Consider the following 26,325-nt stretch of genomic DNA (forward strand, 5'->3'; position numbering starts at 1 on the left):
AATCCAGATAGCTGTGAGAGTCAGTAGGCTTATAGTAGACATCAGTGGATAAGCTGTCTCCAGAGATAGAGACAGAAAGATCTAGAAAGGGGAGGGAGGTGTCGGAAATGGACCAGGTAAACTTGAGGGCAGGGTGAAAGTTGGAGGCAAAGTTAATAAAGTCAATGAGCTCAGCATGCGAGCAGGAAGCAGCGCCAATGCAGTCGTCGATGTAGCGAAGGAAAAGTGGGGGACAGATACCAGAATAGGCACGGAACATAGATTGTTCCACAAAGCCAACAAAAAGGCAGGCATAGCTAGGACCCATACGGGTGCCCATAGCTACATCTTTAGTTTGGAGGAAGTGGGAGGAGCCAAAGGAGAAATTATTAAGAGTAAGGACTAATTCCGCTAGACGGAGCAGAGTGGTGGTAGAGGGGAACTGGTTAGGTCTGGAATTCAAAAAGAAGCGTAGAGCTTTGAGACCTTCCTGATGGGGGATGGAAGTATATAGGGACTGGACATCCATGGTGAAAATAAAGCGGTGGGGGCCAGGGAACTTAAAATCATCTTAAAGTTTTGAGAGCGTGAGAAGTGTCACAAACATAGGTAGGAAGGGATTGAACAAGGGGGGATAAAACCGTGTCGAGGTATGCAGAAACGAGTTCGGTGGGGCAGGAGCAAGCTGAGACAATGGGTCTACCCAGGACAGGCAGTTTTGTGGATCTTGGGTAGGAGGTAGAAATGGGAAGTGCGAAGTGTGGGAACTATAAGGTTGGTGGCAGTGGATGGGAGATCCCCTGAGCGGATAAAGTCGGTGATGGTGTGGGAGACAACGGCCTGGTGCTCCTTAGTGGGGTCACGATCGAGGGGTAAATAAGAGGAGGTATCCGCGAGTTGTCGCTGTGCCTCGGCAAGGTAGAGGTCAGTTCGCCAGACTACAACAGCACCCCCCTTATCGGCGGGTTTAATAATAAGGTTAGGATTAGTGCGGAGGGAGTGGAGAGCAGAGCGTTCGGAAGGAGTGAGGTTGGAATGGGAACAAAGTGCGGTGAAGTCGAGACGGTTGATGTCCCGTTGGCAGTTAGCGATAAGGAGATCCACAGCAGGCAGGAGACCAGAGCGGGGTGTCCATGAAGAAGAGGATGGTTGAAGACGGGAGAAGGGGTCATCGGTGGGGGTGGAAGGGTCCTTGCCAAAGAAGTAGGCTCGGAGATGGAGGAAGAAGAGTTTCGCATCATGGCGAACACGGAGAAACACCAGTAGTCACCAGCAGCCAGCCAGAAAAGGGTCCCTTTATTTTCACTCTTTGCCTCCTGCCAATCAGACAATCCTTTATCCATGCCAATATCTTTCCTGTAAAACCATGGACTCTTATCTTGTTAAGCAGTACATGATCAAAGGCCTTCTGAAAATCCAAGTACACAACATTCACCAATTCTCCTTTGTCTGTCCTATTTGTTATTTCCTCAAAGAATTCCAACAGATCTGTCAGGCAAGATTTTCCCTTGAGGAAACCACGCTGACTTTGGCCTATTTTATCATGTGCCTCCACCATCCTTAACATTCGACTCCAACATTTCCTTTCTTCTGTTTCCATCCCCCCCTTGGAATGACATTTGCAATTTTCCAGTCCTCCGGAACTGTGCCGGAATCTAGTGATTTTTGAAAGATCATTACTAATGCATCCGCAATCTCTTCAGCTACCTCTTTCAGAAACCTGGGTGTACACCATCTGGTCCAGGTGACATCCACCTTCAGACCTTTCAGTTTCCCAAGCATCGTCTCCCTAGTAATAGCAATTACATTCACTTCTGCCCCCTATCACTCTTGAACTTCTGACATACTGCCAGTGTCTTTCACAGTACAGACACATGCAGAATACTTATTTAGTTTTTTTTAGATTAGATTATGAGGACATGCAGTCTTTTATTGTCATTTAGTAATGCATGCATTAAGAAATGATACAATGTTCCTCCAATATATCACAGAAACACGACAAACCAAGACTGAAAAACTGACAAAAACCACATAATTATAACATATAGTTACAACAGTGCAAAGCAATACCATAATTTAATAAAGAACTCAAGTAAAATTGATTTTACCCCAATTAAGAACTTCACACTTACCTTATCATTTTAATAATACTGTAATATCAAATCTAACTGAATTATGATGCAAGGGCTGCAGTTGGTGTTGCCCTTTCCAATTCCTAAACAAAATTCCTCCTGCCCCCTCCCATCAGTAGTTAGGCTTGACCTTAAAAATGTTACCTGAATATAAATTAGGAACTCTGTGTTTATATGGATTTTACATTAATCTTATCCCAGTTAATAGATGGGTAATTGACACGCCCAACTTTAATCATTGTCAGAAAAGTGTCTATAAATATGTGGATGGTTAGAATATCTACCATGGTTGGATTGTCCCTTGCTACTTGGTTTCAGTTGCTGATGCTTTCAATTATCCTTTCTGTGACAATTTCATCAATAAAAATCATTCTCACTTATCCTCCTCTTTCACCCCTTCTCCGCCTAGTTCAAAAACTCTAGGAACATTAAGCTTGCCATACTCCTCTTCATTAATTCAAGTTCATTAAGAGGTGGAATATTATTCTTCCATGCATCTACAAGTGCCTGGGATCATTCGTCTTGTTCACAAAACGTCATCCATATCCACTTATGTTGTCAATTTCACTGTGGACTTTCACCCAAAGATCCCTGCATACATCAATGTGCTGACGGAGCTTGTCATTTTCTGTATACTTTCCTCCTGCATTTGAACTCCCGAAGTGCAACACCTCATAGTTGTCCGTCTGCCATTTCTTCACCCATATTTCCACCTGATATATATTCCGCTGTTTTTTTTAAACTTTCCACGCATGCACTGCACTTTCTCCGTAACTGTAATACTATATGCTGCTTTCCATGGTTTTTCCTCTTTTGTACTAACTCAGTGAATGTACCTTCATTGATGACCTGCCTGAACGGCACAGAAACTCTTTCCTGTGGCTTGGAAGATGTGATGAGAAGAAACACAAAAAACTTTTATTTTTGAGTCCTATGCAAACTGTTATGTGTATAAACACAAAGGTACATGACCTTACACAACCAGGTAACACAAGATTCAATATCTACCCACTAAAACCAACATGAACATAAACATCACGGTTACACTCATCAAAACGACACATAGGCCATATATTACTCTCGCCTCCGCTGCCCTTTTGCGTTTATTATAGAAAATGTTCATTCAGACCATCACAGGTTTTGGCTTCTGCTATTCCACGACCCACCCGACCCGGAGATTCCGCTACTCCACTCTCTCCCGGCCGGTGTCCCGGACTCCTGGTTCCGGTTGATTCCGCATCCCCGGTTCCGGGTTCCGGGTTCCGGGTTCCGGTGGGCGTTTTGGCGCATGCGTACGGGCTGGCGCGGAGGGAAGATGGCGCTGAGCAAAACGTTCGGGCAGAAGCCTGTGAAGTTCCAGCTGGAGGAGGCAGGCGAGTGGTACATGATCGGTTCTGAGGTGAGTCCGGCAGGTTAATGATCGGCTCTGAGGTAGCTTGGGGCGGGGACGACACTCGGACACTCATACTCCTCCCTGCACCAGACTATCCTCAGTCCTCCCTCCATCACCCCCTCCTCTCTCCCTTCCTCCTCTCACCTCAGTCTGCACCTACCTCCCTCTATCCTTTCCTCTTCCATCTCTTCTGTCCCTCCCTACCTATTCCACCACCCCTCACTCCCTCCCTCCACCCCTCATCCCCCTCCCTCCGCCATCCCCTATGTTCCCCCCCATCCCTCTCCCTCCTTCTGCTGGGTCATCCCCACCTCTCACCCCTCAATCTCCCCGTACATTCCTCTACACTACTCCTGTCTCCCACCAGTTCCCCTCACGTGTAGATTGAAGCCATCTCCTTGTGGCATTGCTTATAATAATAAATAGTAACATTCAGATACAAAAATCATATCAGTTGTTTCATTTGATGTGGTGGATCTGAAGATTTTTCCCATGAGACCAGATTTTGGGACTTTGGCTCTTCAGCCAATGCTTCCACTTTACCGCTTCCCTGCTACATACATTGTGGGCCACCACTTGTAATTTCTATGTCTTTGTGGTTGAAGTGGATGATCAGAACTGAGCTGCAGATCAGCTCTGATCAAAATGAAGCACAAAACAAATTTGAGGTGCTAAATTAGGGCTGCCTCTGGACAACAAACATCCATCACATCATTTGCAATTGATGTAGTTTTCTTTTTGGATGCCTTTAATGTAATTATGTGAGTACTGGCAGAGTGAATTAAGGCACAATTCCCAGCTGGAGCTGAACACCATAAATGTAACTGACTGTGTGAGAAGTACTCTTCTGCAGCAGGATTTGTGCTGTAACTGCCAGCACTGAGTTTTATTAAAAGATCACTCATTTTGTACTGCACTGGGTATTGCCCGGGGATGCGGGGGGGGGGGGGGTCCTAATTTACCACTGGGAAAAGATGATGATTACATCACATCTCATGAGTGACATTTATTGTATGTTTTCCTGTCAAAGTAGATTGTTCCTTAACAGCCTGGTAATGTACAGGCAAACCATCAAAAGCAGATATTCAGGGTAAATGAACTAGGGACGCATTGCACTTTTTGTAAGGATCTCAGATGTGATGTGATAGGTTGGAAATTATCCTGCTCCAGAGGTGTATTTGATTGTTCGCACTAACAGAGTGGTGCAACAGGGAGTGCTGTCTTAGCAGTGGTAAAGCAAGGTCCAGTGTGTCCTCTCAGATGGACTTAAATGTGCCAATAATTATATTAAAAAGACCAGAAGGTTGCCTTCAGTGTTCTGGGGAGGTTTACCTCTCTGTGACTCTGACATATGATTTGGTGATTTATTACTGTGCTGGCTGTCGAATTTTGGTGCCTGCAAATTTACTGCCAAATATTCCTCCTCGTGAGACCAAATACATTTCAAGGATTCATTAGGGCATCCTGTGCTCCAGAAGAGTCTGTACAAATGAAAGAGCATCTCAAAGGTTTCAAACGTACATTTAATGTCAGAGAAATGTATGCAATATACATTCTGAAATTCTTTTTCTTTCCAACCATCCACGAAAACAGAGCATCTTTTTCTCTTTTCACACCTGTGTTTTTCTCCTCCCTCGTGAAACGATGACAGCAGTTATGAAATTAAATGGCACAGAAACAAGGTGATCGGCCCAAGTGATCCGTACCAACCAAGTACCATCTGAGTTAGCCCCATTTGCTAGCATCTGTCCCATATCCCTCTAAAGCTTTTCTAATATACCTGTCCAAGTTCCATATGAATGGTGCTTATGTACATGCCTCAACTACTCCCCTTGGTAGCTCATTCTATAAAGACCACTGGACATAAAAGTTGCCTCTCAGGTTCCTATTGAATCACTCCTGTCTCACTCTAAAACTGTGACCGCTTTTTTGATGGTCTGTCTTTGTTTTAGGTTGGTAACTACTTGCGTATGTTTAGAGGCTCCTTGTATAAGCGGTATCCATCTCTTTGTCGACGACTGGCCACTGTTGAAGAAAGGAAGAAAATTGTAGCATCATCGCATGGTAGGTCTGACATATTTCCAGACAGCAGGGGTTGTGTTGAAATGCTGACTTTTACAGTAAATGTCACTGGCTGGGCCAGCTTTGAATGTGTGTATTTATCTGTTTGTATTTATTCTGTCTGTTCAACCTACACCCTTCATTCTTGTTCATGTGAAGTACTGAAGATTTGCAGATGGTACTTGAAATGCAGCCTGCTGGTTCTTTGTGAATGTAGTGGGATGTTGTTCAGTCATGATGGAGTTCACGGAAAGATCCTAAGTCAGCTCTTAATGTCGCCGTGAATCAACATTCTCAGACAGGCATCTCTGGAGTTGACTGGAAAAAGACTGCCCCAAAGCATTAAGGTGCCTGAATAAAAATGAAGTCAGTGGGAATGAAGCAAGAACTTTACTGCTTGGTGTTAATGGAGATCAGATATCTTGCCAAAAGTACACTGCTGTCCACTGGGCAATGTTCCTGGCTGTCAGTTACATCATAACATTCATTCCCTAAGGTCTGTACCACCATCGTGGTTCTGTGCAGTGCTCTGCCTCAGAAGGCAGTGGAGGCCAGTTCTCTGGATTCTTTCAAGAAAGAGTTAGATAGAGCTCTTGAAGATAGCGGAGTGAAGGGATATGGGGAGAAGGCAGGAAAAGGGTACTGATTGTGGATGATCAGCCATGATCACATTGAATGGCTCGAAGGGCTGAATGGCCTACTCCTGCACCTATTGTCTATTGTCATTCAATTCAATTGTGGCTAATCTGATATTCTTCAAGTCCATGTTCGTGCCCTTGTAACCCTTGATTTCTATTAACTAGAGATTCATCAAATTATCAATTTCATGAATTCTGCTCCCTTTGACAAGGAATCTGAAAGTTACTGATCTCTGTCTTAAATGTGTGTCTCCTGATTTTGACCCATGCCCTCTGGTTAACCTCACTCATGGATATAGAGTCATACAGCACAGTAACAGCCCCTTGGACCCATTATTTTTACTCTGCCTAGTTCCATCGGCCTGCACCCAGTATAGCCCTCCATACTAATATACCTATCCAAATTTCTCTTAAATGTTAAAAGTTGAACCCACATCCATCACTTCTTCTGGCAACCAGTCTGTGTCATTATCCCTGAGGACTGACGTGGTCGTTTTGTCAGAAACCTCAAAGCAGGTGGTCATGGTAGAACCGACAGTTTTTGGGAAAGCCAGTTTGAGGAGGCGTTTGAGCGTAAGAAAGCCAAATACCAGGAGCTGGTAGAGCAGTGCCAGAGATGGGTGGAGGGCACGATGCGAGCCTATAAAGGTGGGGTGTGGAGTTGTGCTGGCTGCTGGCGGTGCAGAACCTAATCTCTGCTTGGCATTATGAGGGCTGCAAAGAAAAGAGCCATCAGGACAGTCATTGAGGTTGCTGAGTGAGCCTCCAGATGGCTGTGGATCAAGAGGTGTGACCAATGGACCAATGCTGTTGGGGCACAAGCCTGATCGACTCTGGCTGGGTAGCCTGGGTGAGAGTGTCTGATGTTGAAAGACCTGAAACACTGAACGACCTCAGGTTACATCACTGATGATTTGACCCAGCACATCCCAGGATGTATTTTAGCATCACACTCTCACAACCGTCATATTCCCCTTAAACATTTCATCTTTCACCCTTAACCTATGACCTCTAGTTCTAGTCTCACCCAACAGTGGAAAAAGCCTGCTAGCATTAACCGTATCCATACCCTTCATAATTCTGTATATCTCTATGAAATTTTCCTGCGCTCCAGGGAATAACTCAGGTACTCAAGTTCCAGCAACATCTTTGTGTCTTTTATCTGCACTCTTTCAATCTTATTAATATCTGTCCTTTAAGTAGATGACCAGAACTGTACACAATACTGCAAGTGAGGCATCACCGACGTCTTATTTGCTGGGTCAGAGGGTCTGATTTCATATTGTATGACTCCATGAATATTACAATCAATAAATGTATTATCTGGGTAACTAGTTAGAGCCATACGGCAAAGGAACATGCCCTTTGACACACCCATGTCCACGCTGACCATCAACTACCTCGTACGCTAAAACACTACCCATATTTTCTATATCTTAGTGATTTTACTGCTCCTCCAGGTACATTGTAAAAATACTTATCTCCATCAGCCCTTCAGGCAGTATGTTCCAGATTCTAGCTACCCTCTGGGTGGAAAATATTCTTCCTCAGGTTCCTTTTAAACCCCTTATTCCTTGCTCTAAACTCAGATTTGCACATCTCGGGAAAACTTTCTACTAACCACCATATCTCTGTGCCTCATAATTTCGTACAGCTGTTACCTTGTCCTCAATTTGCCTCTTCTGCTCCAAGGAAACAAACTAGCCTAGAGAGCCTGTGCTCATAACTGAAGGCAACATCCTGACGCATCTTCTCTGCACACTCTCCACTGCACCCGTTCTTTCTGCGCTCTGTTATCCAGTGGCAAAACCAATGTCTAAAGTTACTCCAAGATTTCCCTGCTCTGGTATTCCATATCCCAGCTAATGAAGGAAAGTATCACCCTATGTACCTGTGCTGCCATTGTCACGGATCCTTGGATTGTTCCTCGATACTGCCTAGGGTCCGACCGTTCAAAATGTACTACATCACCCCATACTCCTTAAAGTACATCTACCATTGTTATGCCCGTCCATTCAACTGATCAGTATTATGTTGGAGCCTATAACCAGCTTCTTCGCAATTACGAATACTATTGATTTATATAGCATCAGAAAATTTGCAAATTGTTCATCTCCAAATCTTAATGTATATTACAAACAGTAAGGGCCCCAACGCAGATTGATTCCTGTGAGATGTTACTGATCACGTACTTCCGTTTACAAAAAGTATCCTTTAACCATCGCCCTCTTATTATTAAGTCAATTTTGGATCCAATTTGCCAACTGCCTTGGATCTCAGGGATCTTTTGATCACTCATTGAACTCTATCCTGACTTTCCAAGTATAGATTTTTTTCCAGCCTTACCATGTACAGGAGAACTGTAGGCCTGCAATTATATGGTGCCCTGCTAGCCTTTTTGATTAAAAGCATTCCTTTGAGAATCTCATGCTGTCAGCTATTGAGGCTATAGGGGAATTATCGGCCTTCATCTTTTCTACCGGTGTGGCCACTGGTTTGCTACTCTGAGTGTGTGGTATTTAATTCATCGCTGGACTTATGTTCTTTGTGTCTTTTACCATATTTGGTTAAGAAAAGAAACTGAGGGTTTGATAGTGAGAAGGAAGGGAGCAGTGGGACATGGCTATTAAGCAAGTCCTTTAAGATTTGTAGAGGCTGTGGGAGAGAGCACTTTGGAAAGTAAATAGCAGATTTGAAATGGCACTGGACATCAGAATTCAAGCTTTAAATAATGAATTATACTATTTTCATAAGAATTACTGTGGCCAGGATGGCAGTTGAGACAGTGGCATGGTCCTGCTGCAGGATATGGGGGATCAGGTACACGGCCAGTGTCCCTAGTGACTTCAGCTGTTGTAAGTGTGTTGGCTGCAGCTCCTGACCAATTACATTAAGGAGCTGGAATTGGATATATTTAGGATCATCCAAGATGTTGTGAGCATGATAGACAGGTGTTTTAGTGAGGTGGTCGTATCTAAGGTGCAAGCTGTAAATAGTTGGGTGACTACCAGGAAAGGGAAAGGGAGCAGGCAGATAGTGCAGGGTTTCCTTGTGGCCACTCCCCTAGGCAGCAAGTATACCACTTTGAATACTGCTGGGGAGAATGGCCTGTTAGGGCATAACAGCAGCAGTTAAGTCAGTGCCACGGTGGATGACTCCAAGGCTCAGCAAGGAAGGATGGTCAAGCAGAGCAATAGTCAGGCCATAGGACATAGGAGCAGAACTAGGCCATTCAGCCCATTGAGTCTGCTCCGACATTCCATCATGGCTGATCCTGATCCCACTCAACCCCATACACCTGCCTTCTTGCCATATCTTTTGATGCCCTGACTGATCAGGAAACTAACAACTTCTGCCTTAAGTATACCCACAGACTAGGCCTCCACCTCACTCTGTGGCAAAGCATTCCACAGATTCAATATTCTCTGGCTAAAAAAAAATACCACCTTACCTCTGTTCTAAAAGGTCACCCCTCAATTTTGAGACTGTATACTCTAATTCTGGATATTCTACCACAGGAACATCCTCTCCACATTCAGTTTATCTAGTCCTTTCAACATCTGCTGCCAAAAGCTCCTCGTATGTTAACCTCTTCCTTCCCAGAATCATCCTCATGAACCTCCTCTGGACTCTCCCCAATGACAACACACCCTTTCTGAGATATGAGGCCCAAAACTGTTGACAGTACTCCAAGTGCTGCCTGACTAGTGTCTTATAAAGGCTCAGCATTATCTCATTGCTTTTATATTCTATTCTCCTTGAAATAAATGCCAACATTGCATTTGCCTTCTTTACCACAAACTCAACCTGTAAAAGTGTAAATTAACCTTCTGGGAGTTTTGCATGAGGACTCCTAAGTTCCTCTGTACCTCTGATGTTTGAAACTTCTCTCTATTTACATAAAAATCTGCACTGTTGTTCCTTTTACCAAAATGCATTACCATACATTTCCCAACACTGTAGTCCATCTGCCACTTTTTTTGCCATTCTTCCAATTTGTCTCAGTCCTGCCACAATCACATTGCTTCCTCAGCACTACCTACCCCTCCACCTATCTTCGTATCATCCACAAAGCTAGCCACAAAGCCATCAATTCCATTATTCAAATCATTGTCAAACAATGTGAAAAGTAGCAGACCCAATTATGACCTCTGAGGAACACCATTAGTCACAAGAATTCTACAGATTCACCACTCTCTGGCTAAAGAAGTTCCTCCTCATCTCCATTCTGAAAGAATGCCCCTCTATTCTGAGTCCGGGTCCTCTGGTCTTAGACTCCCCCATCATGGGAAACATTTTCTCCACATCCATTCTGTCAAGACCTTTTGACATTCGGCAGGTTTCAATTACATCACCTCTCATTCTTCTGAATTCCAGTGAGCAGAGGCTCAGAAACATCACGTGCTCCACATATGACAAGCCTTTCAATCCGGAATCATTTCCCTGAACCTTCTTTGAACCCTCTCCAATCTCAGTGCATCCTTTCTAAGATAAGGAGACCAAAACTGCTCTCAATACTCCATGTGAGGCCTCACCAATGCTTTATAAAGTCTCAGCATTACATACGAGCTTTTATAAGACCATAAAACATAGGAGCAGAATTAGGCCATTTGTCCCATTAAGTCTGCTCTGCCATTTCATCATGGCTGGTCCAATTTTCCTCTCATCCCCAATCTCTTGCCTTCTCCCCATATCCCTTCATGCCCTGACCAATCAAGAATCTATCAACCTCTGTCTTAAATATACAGTCCTGGCCTCCACAGCTGCCTGTGGCATTGAATTCCGCAGGTTCACCAACGTCTGGCTAAAGAAATTCCTCCTCACCTCCGTTCCTAAAAGATGCACCTCTATTCTGAAGCTGTGTCCTCCGGTCCAGAATTGCTCACAATACTCTAAGTGAAGCCTCATCAGTGTTTTATAAAGTCACATTGTCACATCGTTGTTTTTATATTCCAGTCCTCTCAAGGTGAATGCTAACATCACACTTGCCTTCCTCACCACTGTCTCAATCTGCAAATTAAACGTTAGGGGATCCTGAATGAGACTCCCAAGTCCTTTTTCACCTCAGACTTTTGAATTTTCTCTCCATTTAGAAAATAGTCGATGGTTTTATTTCTTCTATCAAAGTGCACAACCATACACTTCCCGCCACTGTCATTTTGTTGCCCAGTCTCCTAATCTGTCTATGTCGTTCTGTAGCTTCCCTACTTCCTCAAAACTACCTGCCCCTCTACCTACCTTTGTATCATATGCAAACTTAGCCACAAAGCTATCAATTCCATTATCCTAATAATTATAATGTAAAAAGAAGCAGCTCCAGCACAGACCCCTGTGGAACACCAGTAGTCACTGGCCACCAACCAGAAAAGGCTCCCTTTATTCTCACTGTTTTCTTGCTGCTAATCAGGTAATCCTTTATCCATGCTGGTATCTTTCCTCTAATGCCATAGGCTGTTAACTTCTTAAGCAGCCTCATGTGTGGCACCTTGTCAAAGGCCTTCTGAAAATCCAATTATACAACATCCACTTACTATCTCTTCTTTCAGTTAGTCCTGACGGAGGGTCTTGGCCCGTAACATCAACTGTACCTCTTCCTATAGATGCTGCCTGGCCTGCTGCGTTCACCAGCATTTTTTGTGCATGTTGCTTGAATTTCCAACATCTGCAGATTTCCTCGTGTTAACATCCACCCATTCTCCTTTGTCTACCCTGTTTGTTATTTCTTCAAAGAATTCCAACAAATTTGTCAGGCTTGATTTTCCCTTAAGAAAAGCATGCTGACTATGGCCTGCTTTTATCATGTGCTTCCAAGTACCTCGAAACTATATCCTTAACAATCAACTCCAATATCTTCCAAACCACTGAAGTCAGGCTAACTGGCCTATAATTTCATTTCTTCTGCCTCTCCCCTTCTTGAAGAGTGGAGTGACATTTGCAATTTTCCATTCCTCTGGAACCTTGCCAGAATTAATTGATTCTTGAAAGATCATTATTAATGCCTCTATAATCTCCATAGCTGCCTCTTTCAGAACCCTGGGATGTATACCATCTGGTCCAAGTGACTTACTGTAGACTTTTCAGTTTCCCAAGAACCTTCCCCTTAGTAATGGCAACTTCACACACTTCTGCCCCTTGATACTTTCGAAGATATGCAAATTACCTAATAAGTTCATCTGCAATTTCCTTGTCCCCCATTTCTACCTCTGGTGTCATTTTCCAGAGCCTTCCAAATTGCTCCCAGAAATTTCAGCCATTGCTGCTCTGCCATCATTCCTTTCCAAGTGTTTTTTTTCCCAATCAGTTTTGGCTAGCCCCTCTCTCATGCCTTTGTAATTACTTTACTCCACTATAATACTGATACGTCTCAGTTTAGCTTCTCCTCAAATTTCAGGATGAATTCTATCATATTATGATTTCTCGTCCCCAAAGGGTTCTTTTACCTTAAGCACTCTAATTCAGGTTCATTGCACAACACCCAGTCCAGGATAGCTGATCCCTTAGTGGTTCAAACACGAGCTGTTCTAAAAAGTCATCTTGTAGGTGTTCTAGAAATTTCCCCTCTCGGGATCCAGCACCAACCTAATTTCCAAAACTGCCTGCATATTGAAATCTCCCATGATTATTGTAAAATTGCCCTTTTGGCATGCATTTTCTATCTCCTGTTGTAATTTGTAGACCACATCTTTACTCTGTAACTTCCATCAGTGTCTTTTTACCCTTGCAGTTCCTTAGCTCTACCCACAACGATTTAATACCTTCCAACCCTATGTCACCTCTTTCTAATGACTTGATTTCATTTTTTACCAACAGAGCCTTGCTACCCCCTCTGTCTTCCTGCCTGTCCTTTCACTGTGTATCCTGGGACGATAAGCTCAAAGATATAATCTTCTTTCAGGCATGATTCTGTGACACCCACAACATCATAACATGCCAATCTGTAACTGCTACAAGTTTATTTACCTTATCCCATAAACTCTGTACATTCAAATATAGCACCTTCAGTCGTATAACCATATAACCATATAACAATTTTAGCATGGAAACAGGCCATCTTGGCCCTTCTAGTCCATGCCGAACTCTTACTCTCACCTAGTCCCACTGACCTGCATTCAGCCCATAACCCTCCATTCCTTTCCTGTCCATATAGCTGTCCAATTTAACTTTAAACAACAACATGGAACCTGCCTCAACCACTTCTGCTGGAAGCTCGTTCCACACAGCTACCACTCTCTGAGTAAAGAAGTTCCCTCTCATGTTACCCCTAAACTTTTGCCCTTTAACTCTCAACTCATGTCCTCTTGTTTAAAATCTTCCCCCACTCTCAATGGAAAAAGCCTATCCACGTCAACTCTATCTATCCCCCTCATAATTTTAAATACCTCTATCAAGTCTCCCCTCAACCTTCTACATTCCAAAGAATAAAGGCCCAACTTGTTCAACCTTTCTCTGTAACTTAGGTGATGAAACCCAGGTAACGTTCTAGTAAATCTTCTCTGTACTCTCTCTATTTTGTTGACATCTTTCCTATAATTCAGTGACCAAAACTGTACACAATACTCCAGATTTGGCCTCACCAATGCCTTGTACAATTTCAACATTACATCCCAACTCCTATACTCAATGCTCTGATTTATAAAGGCCAGCATACCAAAAACTTTCTTCACCACCCTATCCACATAAGATTCCACCTTCAGGGAACTATGCACCATTATTCCTAGATCCCTCTGTTCTACAGCATTCTTCAATGCCCTACCATTTACATGTATGTCCTATCTTGATTAGTCCTCCCAAAATGTAGCACCTCACGTTTATCAGCATTAAACTGCATCTGCCGTCTTTCAGCCCACTCTTCTAACTGGCCTAAATCTCTACCTACGCAAGCTTTGAAAACCTACTTCATTATCCACAACTCCACCTATCTTAGTATCATCTGCATACTTACTCATCAAATTTACCACCCCATCATTCAGATCATTAATGTATATGACAAATAACATTGGACCCAGGACAGATCCCTGAGGCACACCACTAGTCACCGGCCTCCAATCTGACAAACAGTTATCCACCACCACTCTCTGGCGTCTCCCATCCAGCCACTGCTGAATCCATTTTACTACTTCAATATTAATGCCTAACGATTGAAACTTCCTAACTAACCTTCCGTGTGGGACCTTGTCAGAGGCCTTACTGAAGTCCATATAGACAACATCCACCGCTTTACCCTCGTCAAATTTCCTAGTAGCCTCTTCAAAAAATTCAATAAGATTTGTCAAACATGACCTTCCATGCACAAATCCATGTTGACTGTTCCTAATCAGACCCTGTCTATCCAGGTAATTATATATACCATCTCTAAGAATACCTTCCATCAATTTACCCATCACTGACATCAAACTTACAGGCTGATAATTGCTAGGTTTACTCTTAGAACCCTTTTTAAACAATGGAACAACATGAGCAATACGCCAATCCTCCGGCACCATGCCCGTTTCTAATGATACTTGAAATATTTCTGTCAGAGCCCCTGCTGTTTCCACACTAACTTCCCTCAAGGTCCTAGGGAATATCCTGTCAGGACCCAGAGACTTATCCACTTTTATATTTCTTAAAAGCTCCAGTACTTCCTCTTCTTTAATCATCATAGTTTCCATAACTTCCCTACTGTTTCCCTTATCTCACACAATTCAATATCCTTCTCCTTAGTGAATACCAAAGAAAAGAAATTGTTCAGAATTTCCCCCCATCTCTTTTGGCTCTATGCATAGCTGTCCACTCGGATTCTCTAAGGGACCAATTTTATCCCTCACTATCCTTTTGCTATTATAACGGTAGAAACCCTTGGGATTTATTTTCACCTTACTTGCCAAAGCAAGTGTTCACCCTTTTCGATTTTGTCTGCTTTTTACATTACAACTCATATAGTTGACTGGAATCTTTATCATCAGCCTTTCCTTGCTAGCAGTCTCATTACATACCGCCTCTGTTTGTGAACCAACTACCTCATCTTCAGCACTATCACTCCTGTTCCCATTCTCCTGCCAAATTAGTTTGAACCTTCCCAAACAGCTGTAGCAAACCTGCCTGCAAAGATATTGTTGCCCCTGGGTTCAGGTATATCCCATCCGTTTTGTACAGGTCATACCTTCCCCATAAGCACTCCTAATGATCCATAAATCTGATCCCCTGTCCCCTGCACAAGTTCCTCAGCACACATTCATCTGCCAAATCATCCTATTGTTACCCTCTCTGGTGCATAGCACAGGCAGCAATATAGACATCACTACCCTGCAGGTCCTGTTTTTCAGCTTTCTACCTCGCTTCCTAAAATCTCTTTTCCAGCCTATGTCATTGGTAGAATGTGTACCAAGACTTCCACCTGCTCACTTCCCCCTTTAGAATGCTGTGGACCCGATCCGAGACATCCCTGATCTTGTCTTTTGTCTTCTTGATGTTGAGTGATAGGTTGTAGTTCCTGCATCAATTGAACAGTTTCAGCGTCTCCTTTCTACATGCAGGTTTGTTATTGTTTGTGGTAACACAATCACAGGCCAATCACAGTTATGTCGTCTGCAAATTTGATGATTGAGTTTGTAGCATGAGCAGGAACGCAGTCGTCGGGGAAGAGAGAGTCGAGAAGTGGGCTCAGTACACACCCCTGTGGGGCACCGGTGTTCGGGGTTGGGGAAGCGGGTGGTTGATGTGCACTTGCCTAGTTTCAACTAGTGTGGAAGTCCAAAATCCAATTACAGGTTGAACTGAGACCAAGTCTGTGGAGCTTGACAGTCAGCAGTTTGGTAGTATGGTGTTAAAAGCCGAGTCGTAGTCGATGAGAAGCATCCTGATGTAAGTGTCTTTGTGCTCCAGGTACTCGGAAGGGTTTAAACTTATTTGTCAAGGGGATTGGATCCAGAGCACCAGGTCAAAAGGTGGAGGGACTCAGAGAGGGGAGATGTCATGATCAGTAAGTCTTCAAGGAAAGATGGGTAGGAGAATGGCAATAGACAGGATGATGCTCTATAACCCTCTGACTTAATGAATCTGATCATTTATAGCAAGCCATATCTGGAGATATTGCAGCAGAGGTTCAAAAGCTGTGTCCAGTGATTGGTATTGAGGAGCCTTCTCAGACAGGGAGGAGTGTTGTTAAGGGGGTGCATTCGGGTGTTGGCAATGAAGGCATGGTGGAGCAGCAGCATTCAGGAGTAACCCAGAGGTCACAATTTGAAGTTTGTAGATAGTAATATAGTTGTACAGCACAGAAAGCGGCCCTTCATCCACACGTCTAATCTAGACTTGTTACCCATCTACAATAATTCTGTTTACCTACATTGGGATGATATCTTTTGTGCCTATTTAAGTATCACTGTAAATGCCTCTCACATTTCATAATTGCACTTGACTATAGTAACTCCTCCGCAGAGTGTACCTAGTATAACTGCTCTATCTATACAAAGAAACTTAGCCCTCAGATCTAATCCTTAAAATTATGTCCTCCTGATTTTGACCCCCATATAACAGGGAAAAGATTTTGTCAACTTACCCTATCTATAGCTCCCATAATCAACCTCTTTTATTTTAGGAAAAATTAACCCAGCCTATCCAATCTCTCCCCATATCTAAAGATCTCCAAAGAAAACAACATCTTTGTGAACCTCTTCTGTACTCTCTCTAGCACAATGATAACGTTCCTTTAGTTATATGATTACCAGAACTGAAATATATTATTCCAAATGCTAGTGTTTATAAATTTACAAATTAAAGTTCCAATTTTCACATTCTGTTCCCTTGACCTATGAAGACAAGTGTGCCCAATCTCGCCTTCGCCCTATCAACCTGTGCTGTTACTTCCACAGAATCTTGCACTTGTACAGAAGGTTTCTCTTTTCATCAACATTTCTTACTGTCCACCTTTTTACTATGTATATCCTATCCCCATTTGACTTCACAGAATGCATCACCTCAGACTTGTCTGGGTTAAATTCTGTCTGCTAATGCTCCACCCAACTTTCACTCAGATCAATATCCTGCTGTTGTGTTAGACGACCTTGGTCATTGTCCATAACACTGTCAACTTTGTGTCATCTACAAACTCAGGAGGTTGTTGGATTGGCCACAGCTATGGATTCTGAGACTGATGCCTCTGGAAAGGTTTGGAAAAAGGAATGAGAATGTTTTTAAATTGAGACAAGCCCATAATGTAATCTGTCTTGCAAGTTGGATCACTTGAAATTCCTGCAGTGCAGAACAAGTGAAGCTGGCTAGGAATGTGCTGGTATGTGTAAGCTATACTATTTTTTTGTGACTCTGTGTTTTTCTACTATCGTAACGATATGTGCTGTATGTATTTCTGTGTGGCTGTGGTACTGCGTTTTGCACCTTGGCCCCAGAAAAAGGCTGGTTTCTTTCACTGTATTCATGTGTATGATTGAATGACAATTAAACTTGAACTTGAAGATAAAAGAAAGGATGGGGTCAGATGATGTCACAGGTCAAGATGGTCACTCACGGTGGGAGTGTGGTTGCAACTTCTCTTGGGGTAAAAGGTGACAACAAGATTGCAGGTAATTTCTTCACAAACAAGAGAAAATCTGCAGTTGCTGGAAATCCAAGCAACATACACAACTGTTTCACCTACCGACACAACTGATCAACAGATGACGCAATAGCCACTGCTCTACATACCACTCTTACACACCTGGAGAAGGATGCTTAGGAGAATGCTATTCTTGGACTACAGTTCAGCATTCAACACCATAGTTCCATCCAGGCTGTACAAGAAGCTCAGAGACCTTGACCTTGACCCTTGCCTTGTGCAGCTGGATCCTGGACTTCCTGTCAGATCACCAGCAGATTGTAAGAGTGGGCTCCCTCACCTCCAGCCCTCTGACTCTCAATATAGGAGCCCCTCAGGGCTGTGTACTGAGTCCCCTCCTTTACTCCCTGTATGGCCATGACTGTATCGCCACCCACAGCTCTAATCTGCTAATTAAATTTGCCGACATTGATTGGCCTTATCTCAAACAATAACGAGGTGGCCTACAGGGAAGAAGTCATCTCTCTGACGCAGTGGTGTCAAGAAAGCAACCTCTTCCTCAATGTTGCAAAAACAAAGGAGCTGGTTGTGGACTACAGGAGGAATGGAGATGGCCTAACCCCTATTGACATCTGTGGATCTGGAGTTGAGAGGGTAAACAGCTTTAAGTTCCTCGGCATCCACATCACCGGGACCTCATGTGGTCTTTATACACCAGCTATGTGGTGAGAAAGGAACAACAACACCTCTTTCATCTCAGATGGTTGAGGAAGTTTGGTATGGGCCCCCCATATACTAAGAACTTTCTACAGGGGCACAATTGAGAGCATCTTGACTGGCTGCATCTCTGCCTGGTATGGGAACCGTACCTCCCTTAATCACAGGACTCTACAGAGAGTGATGCGGACAGCCCAGTGCATCTGTAGTTGCGAACTTCCCGTGATTCAGGATACTTACAAGGATAGGTGTGTAAAAAGGGCCCATAGGATCATTGGGGACCCGAGTCACCCCAGCCACAATCTATTCCAGCTGCTACCATCCGGGAAACGGTACCACAGCATAAAAGCCAGGACCAACAGACTCTGGGACAGCTTCTTCCACCAGGCCATCAGACTGATGAACTCATGCTGATTTGAGTGTACTCTGTATTACATTGACTGTGCTATTCATTATAAGTTATTATAAATCACTATGATTGCACATTTAGACAGAGATGTAAGGTAAAGATTTTTACTCCTCATGTATGTGAAGGATGTAAGAAATAAAGTTAATTCAATTCAACAGGCCAGGAACTCAGCAGGCCAGGCAACATCTGTGGAAAAGAGTATAGTCGACGTTTCAGGCCAAGACCGTTCAGCAGGCTGAAACGTCGACTGCACTCTTTTCCATAGACGCTGCCTGGCCTGCTGAGTTCCTCCAGCATTTTGTGTGTGTTGCAGGTAGTTTCCTGCTACATTTGGCCGGTAATCCACAGCTGCCAGGGAGGCTTCACAGAGATTGGAGGTTTTTGGAGGGCAACATTAAAGGGATTCTTGCTGTTGCCCACTGCGACCTTAGAGCTGCAGACCCTCTCTATTCTGAGTTGCTGAAGAGAGGCATTTACGATTGAAGCACTAAAATATCACCTTGATATAGCTTTCAATTTTAAAAGTTTTGATCAAAAGGTACATTTCAAGTATTTATGTTGTGTTTTTTTTAATTGATCAGATCATGGTTATACCACTTTAGCTACCAGTGTGACGCTTCTTAAGGCTGCAGAAGTTGAAGAAATCCTGGAAGGTAATGATGAAAAGTACAAGGCCATCTCAATCAGCACGGAACCCCCTTCCTACCTCAGGTATAGTTGCTACTTAACATTGTCTAACCCGTCACCATCTCAGGTAGTCTGTTTTCTCTGTTCAGTCGTAGAACATTAAACAGTACACATGGGAACGGTCCCTTCAGCCTGTAATTAAACTGGTAAACAAATGTCCCAACTAAACTAATCTCTTCTGTCCAAACTAAATCTAATCAAAATATACATACTCCTCTATTTTCTGCACATTCATGTGCTAATCTAAGGGTTTCTTGACCATCATATTTGCCTTCACCAGTAGTCCAGGCAGTACATTCCAAACAGCCACCATTCTGTGTTTAAAAAAAAAACGTACCCCACACTTATTCTTTGAACTTACCGCCACCCTTCCTCACACATTACATACGTATCCTCTGGCGTTACATACTTCAGCCCTTGGAAAACAATACTGGGTCAACGCACACAAAGTGCTGGATGAACTCAGCAGGTCAGGCAGCATCCATGGAAATGAGTAACAGCCAATGTTTGGGCTGAAGCCCTTCTTCAGGACTGATACTGGCAGTCTGCTCTATCTATGCCTCTCATAACTTCTGTCAGATCTTCTCTCAGCCTCTGCAACTCCAGAGAAAACAACCCAAGTTTAGCCATCCTCTAATCCAGGTAGCATCCTGGTAAATCTCTTCTGCACCCTCTCCAAAGTCTCCACATTCTTCCTATAATCGGGTGATCAGAATGCAATGCAATACTCCAGATACAGCCTAACTGGAGTTTCATAAAGTTGTAATAGCAAAGGAACGAGATAGATCAATGCGACTGTCACAGCGACCACCTTGCACTCAACTTCAGTAAGACCAAGGAATTGATTGTGTACTTTAAGAAGGAGAAGTTGAGGGAACACACCAGTCCTTGTCGACGGATCAAAAGTGGAAAGGGTGATCAATTTCAAGTTCCTGGGTATTGACATCTCTAAGGATCTATCCTGGGCCCAACATATAGATGCAATTACAAAGAGGCACAACAGCAGCTATATTACATGAAGAGCACCAGGGGTACATAAGAGTATAAGACAGGAGCAGAATTAGACAATTCAGTTCATTGAGTCTGCTCCGCCACTCCATGATGCTTGATCCCAGATCCCACATCTGCCTTCTCGCCATATGTTTTGATGCCCTGACCTATCAGGAAATGATCAACTTCCACCTTAAACATATACATGGACCTGGCCTCCACCACAGTCTGTGGCAGAGCATTCCACAGATTTACTACACTCTGGCTAAAAAAATTCCTCCTTCCCCTCTGTTCTAAAGGGTCACCCCTTAACTTTGAAGCTGTGCCCCCTTGTTCTGGATAACCCCACCAGAGGAAACATCCTCTCACGTCCACCCGATCTAGTCCTTTCAACATTCAGTAGGTTTCAATGAGATCCTCCCTCATTCTTCTAAGTTCCAGTGAGGACAGGTCCAAAGCTCCCAAACGCTCCTCATATGTTAACCCCTTCATTGCCGGGATCATTTTCGTGAACCTCCTCTGGACTCTCTCCAATGACAACACATCCTTTCTGAGATGTGGAGTCCGAAACTGTTGACAGTACTTTTAAGTGGGGCCTTACTCAGGTCTTATTATCTCAGTATTATCTCCTTGTTATGGTATTCTATTCCCCTTGAAATAAATGCCAACATTGCATTTGTCTTCTTTACCACAGACTCAACCTGTAAATTAATCTGGGAGTCTTGTACAAGGACTCCAAAGTCCCTCTGCACCTCTGATGTTTGAACCTTCTCCCCATATAGATAATAGCCTGCACTATTGTTCCTTTTACCAAAATGCATTATCATACATTTCCCAACACTGTATTCCACCTGCCACTTTCAGTATCTTTCCTGTAAAACCATAGAATTTTATCTTGTTAGGCAGTCTCGTGTGTGGCATCTTATCAAATGCCTTCTGAAAATCCAAGTAAATGACGTCCACTGCCTCTCCTCTCCACCCTGCTTGTTACTTCCAGGAAGAATTCAAACAGATTTGCCAGGCAAGATTTCCCTTTACAGAAACCATATTGACTTTGACTTAGTCTCCAAGTACCACAAAACTTCATTCTTAATAATAGACCCCCAACACTTTCCCAACCACTGAGGTTAGGCTAACTGGCCTATAATTTCCTTTCTTTTGCCTTCCTCCTTTCGGAGTGGAGTGGCATTTGCAATCTTCTAGTCCTCTGGAACCATGCCAGAATCAAGTGATCCTTGAAAGATCATGACCGATGCATCTGTTATCTCTTCAGCAACCTCTCTCAGGACTCTGGGATGTAGTTCATCTGGTCCAGGTGACTTATCCACCTTAAGACCTTTAAGTTCGTCTGGCACTTTTTCCTTTGCAACAGCGATGACACTTACTCCTACTCCCTGACACGCACGGACCTTTGGTACACTACTAGTGTCTTCCACAGTGAAGACTGATTCAAAATACCCATTAAGTTCAGATGCCATTTTTCTCCCCCATTACTACCTCACTGGCATAATTTTCCAGTAGCCCAATATCAACTCTCACCTCCCTTCTACTCTTTAACTGAAAAAACTTTTGGTATCCTGCTTTATATTGCCTAGTCTGACCTCATATATCATCCTTAACCTTCTTATAGCTTTTTTAGTTGCCTTTTGTTGGATTTTAAAAGCTTTCCAACCACCCAACTTCCTACTCACTTTTGGTACCTTATATGCCCTTTCCTTGGCTTTTATGCAGTTCTTAACTTCCTTTGTTAGCCATGGTTGCCTACCCCTGCCATTTGAGAACTTATTCCTCTGTGGGACATATCTCTCCTGCACCTTGTGAATTCTTATCAAAAACTTCAGCCATCTCTGCTCTGCTGTCATCCCTGCCAGTATCCTCCTCCAGTCCACCTGGGCAAGTGCCTCTCTCATGCCTCTGTAGTTCCCTTTATTCCATTGTGATACTGATACATGTGAGTTGTGCTTTTCCCTCTCAAATTGCATTATGAATTCAATCAAATTATGATCACTGCTTCCTATGGATTCCTTTACGTTAAGCTCCCTAATAAGATATGGGTTATTACACAATACCCAATCTAAGATGGCCGTTCCCTAAGTAGGCTGAAACACAAGCAGCTCTAAAAAGCCATCTCATAGGCATTCAACAAAATTCCCTCCTTTGCGATTCGACACCAACCTGATTTTCCAAATTCCCTTGCATATTGAAGTCCCCATTACAATTGTGTCATTACCCTTATTACATGCCTTTTTCCAGATCCCACATCTTGGCTACTGTTTGGAGGTCTATATATGATTCCCATAATGATTTTTTTTTTTTACCCTTGCAGTTTCTTAACCCCATCCACGAAGATTCAACATTCTCTTACCCTATGTCACCTCTTCCTAAAGGAGTAATTGCAATTCTTACTTACAGAGCCACACCACTAACTATGCCTTCCTGCCTGTCCTTGCGATACAAAGTATGTCCTTTGACGTTAAGCTCTCAACTATGGCCTTCTTTCAGCCACGACTCAGTGATGCCCACGAAGTCATACCGACCAATCTCTTATTGTGCCATGAGTTTGTCCACCTTATTTCAAATGTTACGCACATCTAAATACAGCACCCACAAAAAGCATCCAGCTCAGATGGGGTACTGGCTGAGTACTGAAGACCTGTGCTGATCAACTGGTTAGAGTGTTCACCGATGACTAACCTCTCGCTTTGGCAGTCTGACATACCCTTCTGCTTCAAGAGGCTTCAGTTCTCCTGGTGCCTAAGAAGTACAGAATCAGGTTATATTATCACCAGCATGTGACGTGAAATTTGTTAACTTAGCAGCCGCAGTTCAATGCGATGCATAATCTAGCAGAGAGGGAAAAAAAAAATAAATAAAAAAGTAATTACATATATTGAATAGATTTTTTAAAAATGTGCAAAAACAGAAATACTGTGTATATTTTTAAAAAGTGAGGTAGTGTCCATAGATTCACTGTCCATTTAGGAATCGGATGGCAGAGGGGAAGAAGCTGCTCCTGAATCGCTGAGTGTGTGCCTTGAGGCTTCTGTACCCCCTACCTGATGGTAACAGTAAGAAAAGGGCATGTCCTGGGTGCTGGAAGTCCTTAATAATGAACGCTGCCTTTCTGAGACACCGCTCCCTGAAGATGTCCTGGGTACTTTGTAGCTAGTACCCAAGATGGAACTGACTAGATTTACAACCTTTTGCAGCTTCTTTTGGTCCTGTTTAGTAGCCCCTCCATACCAGACAGTGATGCAGCCTGTCAGAGTGCTCTCCACGGTACAACTATAGAAGTTTTTGAGTGTATTTGTTGACATGCCAAATCTCTTCAAACTCCTAATAAAGTATAGCCGCTGTCTTGCCTTCCTTATAACTACATCGATATGTTGGGACCAGGTTAGATTCTCAGAGATCTTAACACCCAGGAACATGAAGCTGCTCACTCTCTCCACTTCTGATCTCTCTATGAGGATTGGTATGTGTTCCTTCGTCTTACCCTTCCTGAAGTCCACTATCAGATCTTTCATCTTACTGACATTGAGTGCCAGGTTGCTGTTGCGGCACCACTCCACTGGATGGAATATCTCACTCCTGTATGCTTTATCGTCATCACCGGAGATTCTACCAACAGTGGTTGTATTGTCAGCAGATTTATAGATGGTATTTGAGCTATGCCTGGCCACACAGTCATGTGTATATAGAGAGTAGAGCAGTGGGCTAAGCACACACCCCCGAGGTGCGCCAGTGTTGATCGTCAGCAAAGAGGATATGGTATCACTAATCTGCACAGATTGTGGTCTTCCATTTAGGAAGTCGAGGGTCCAATTGCAGAGAGAGGTACAGAGGCCCAGGTTCTGCAACTTCTCAATCTGGATTGTGGGAATGACGGCAACCTGCCTCAATTACTCTTGCCCAGTAGCTCTTACGTCCTCTGTGATGAAGTGTTTTGAGAGGTTTTTAATTAAACATATCAACTCCTGCCTGAGAACCGACTTGAATCTGCTCCAATTTGCCTACCGTCACAACAAGTCAAAAGCAGATGCCATTTTATTGGCTCTTCACTCAACCCTGGAACATCTGAACAGCAAAGATGCATACATCAGGATGCTCTTCATTGACTACAGCTTGTCATTCAATACCATCATCCCCTCAAAACGAAACAGTATGTTTCAAGATCTTGGCTTTAATACCTCCTTGTGCAACTGGATCCTCGATTTCCTCACTTGCAGACCCCTGTCAATTCAGATTGGCAACAACATCTCCTCCTCAGCCTCCATCAGCACAGGTGCACCACAAAGTTATGTGCTAAACCCTAGCTTTACTCTCTTTATACTTATGACTGAGAGGCTAAGTACTGCTCCAATGCCATATTTAAGTTTGCTGACAACACCATTGTCATTGGGTGCATCAAAGTTGGTGACTAATCAATATATTGGAGGGAGATTGAAAATCTGGCTGAGTGATGCCACAACAGCAACTTTTCACTCAATATTAGCCAGACCAGGGAGCTGATTATTGACTGCAGGAGGAGGAAACCAGAGATCCTTGAGCCAGTCCTCATTGGGAGTCGGAGAGGATCTGTTCTGGGACCAGCACACAAGTGCCATTACGAAGAAAGCACATCCTAGTATGGAGGAGCCATTGCACAGGATCAGAAAAAGCTGCAGAAATTTGTAAACTCAGCCACCTCCATCATGGGCATTCGCCTTCCCAGCATTGAGGACACCTTCAAAGGCGATGCTTCAAAAATGTGGCGTCCAACATCAAGGACTCCATGCACCCCCTCCCCCAATCACCCTGGACATGCCCTCTTCTCATCGAGTACCTTTTCTCTTCTCTTTTTACACTAATTTAGTTTTTAAAATTTAATATATTTTTTATTATGTATTTCAATGTACTGCTACCATGAAACAATAGATTTCACAACATATGCCAGTGATATTAAATCTGATTCTGACATAACTTCCTGACTCTAGAACTCAATTCCCTGTTTAATCAAGGCAAGTATGCCATGTGCCCTTCTTTTTTTCCACCCCCCCAACCTATGGAGTCACTTTCGGGGGCAATGGACTTGGATCACAAAATCCCCCTACGTTATCAACTCTTTTAAGGGTCCTGCCATTAATTGTGCACTATTTCTTTTCATTTGATCTCCTGATGTACTACTCCTCAAATTTGGTTGGACTAGGCTCCATCTGCAATTTCTATGCCTATATTTTCTAATTAAGCTATATCCTGCTGTATCTTTTATTAATCTTCTACACTGTTCACAACACCAGCGATCTTCATATTGTCTGCAAACATACTAACTCACCCATCTACATTTTCATACAGGTCATACATCACTGCAGAGCACTACTTGTCATGGGCCTCCAGCTAGAATAAGTCCCTTCCCATCGATCATCATGGTGCAGTCTACATTGAAACTTCGCAGCTAGCTGCTGTACCTATCACCACCCCAGTGTGGGAAGTGGTATACTAACCTTTCTCAAGCCCTGATATATTCCAATTCCAGTCTGTACCTTGGGAATTGTTTGTATCTTGCACTGTCCTAACACAGACAGATCATCACCAATCTCATGCATTGTTTGTCCTAAACCATACCTTTTTCCCACACATTGAGCCTGCATCTACTTAATATAGCCTTTGTCTGGTGCAACCTGCCTGTCAGTTTTCACCCCTCCTCAGGTTAACTCCTTCTCTTTATATTTGCCATTTCCACTCTTTTTGACATGAAACATCAACAGTTCCTTTCCTGCCCCTTGCTCTCAAATTCACATAGAACA

The 26,325-nt window shown here is 43.4% G+C and overlaps 1 protein-coding gene across 1 annotated transcript in view; it reads left to right on the forward strand.

Annotated features, from left to right (window-relative positions):
• The first annotated feature begins 3,399 nt into the window (after positions 1-3,399).
• LOC140187761 (SWI/SNF-related matrix-associated actin-dependent regulator of chromatin subfamily B member 1-A) overlaps positions 3,400-26,325 on the forward strand; it is a 116,723-nt gene continuing 93,797 nt past the window's right edge. The window contains exons 1-3 of the mRNA XM_072243446.1: positions 3,400-3,510; positions 5,457-5,568; positions 19,444-19,573. Coding sequence (XP_072099547.1) covers positions 3,400-3,510; positions 5,457-5,568; positions 19,444-19,573 — 353 coding nt within the window. The remainder of the gene's footprint in view (positions 3,511-5,456; positions 5,569-19,443; positions 19,574-26,325) is intronic.

Source organism: Mobula birostris, chromosome 25 (assembly GCF_030028105.1).
Source record: "Mobula birostris isolate sMobBir1 chromosome 25, sMobBir1.hap1, whole genome shotgun sequence".
Taxonomy (NCBI): Eukaryota; Metazoa; Chordata; class Chondrichthyes; order Myliobatiformes; family Myliobatidae; genus Mobula; species Mobula birostris.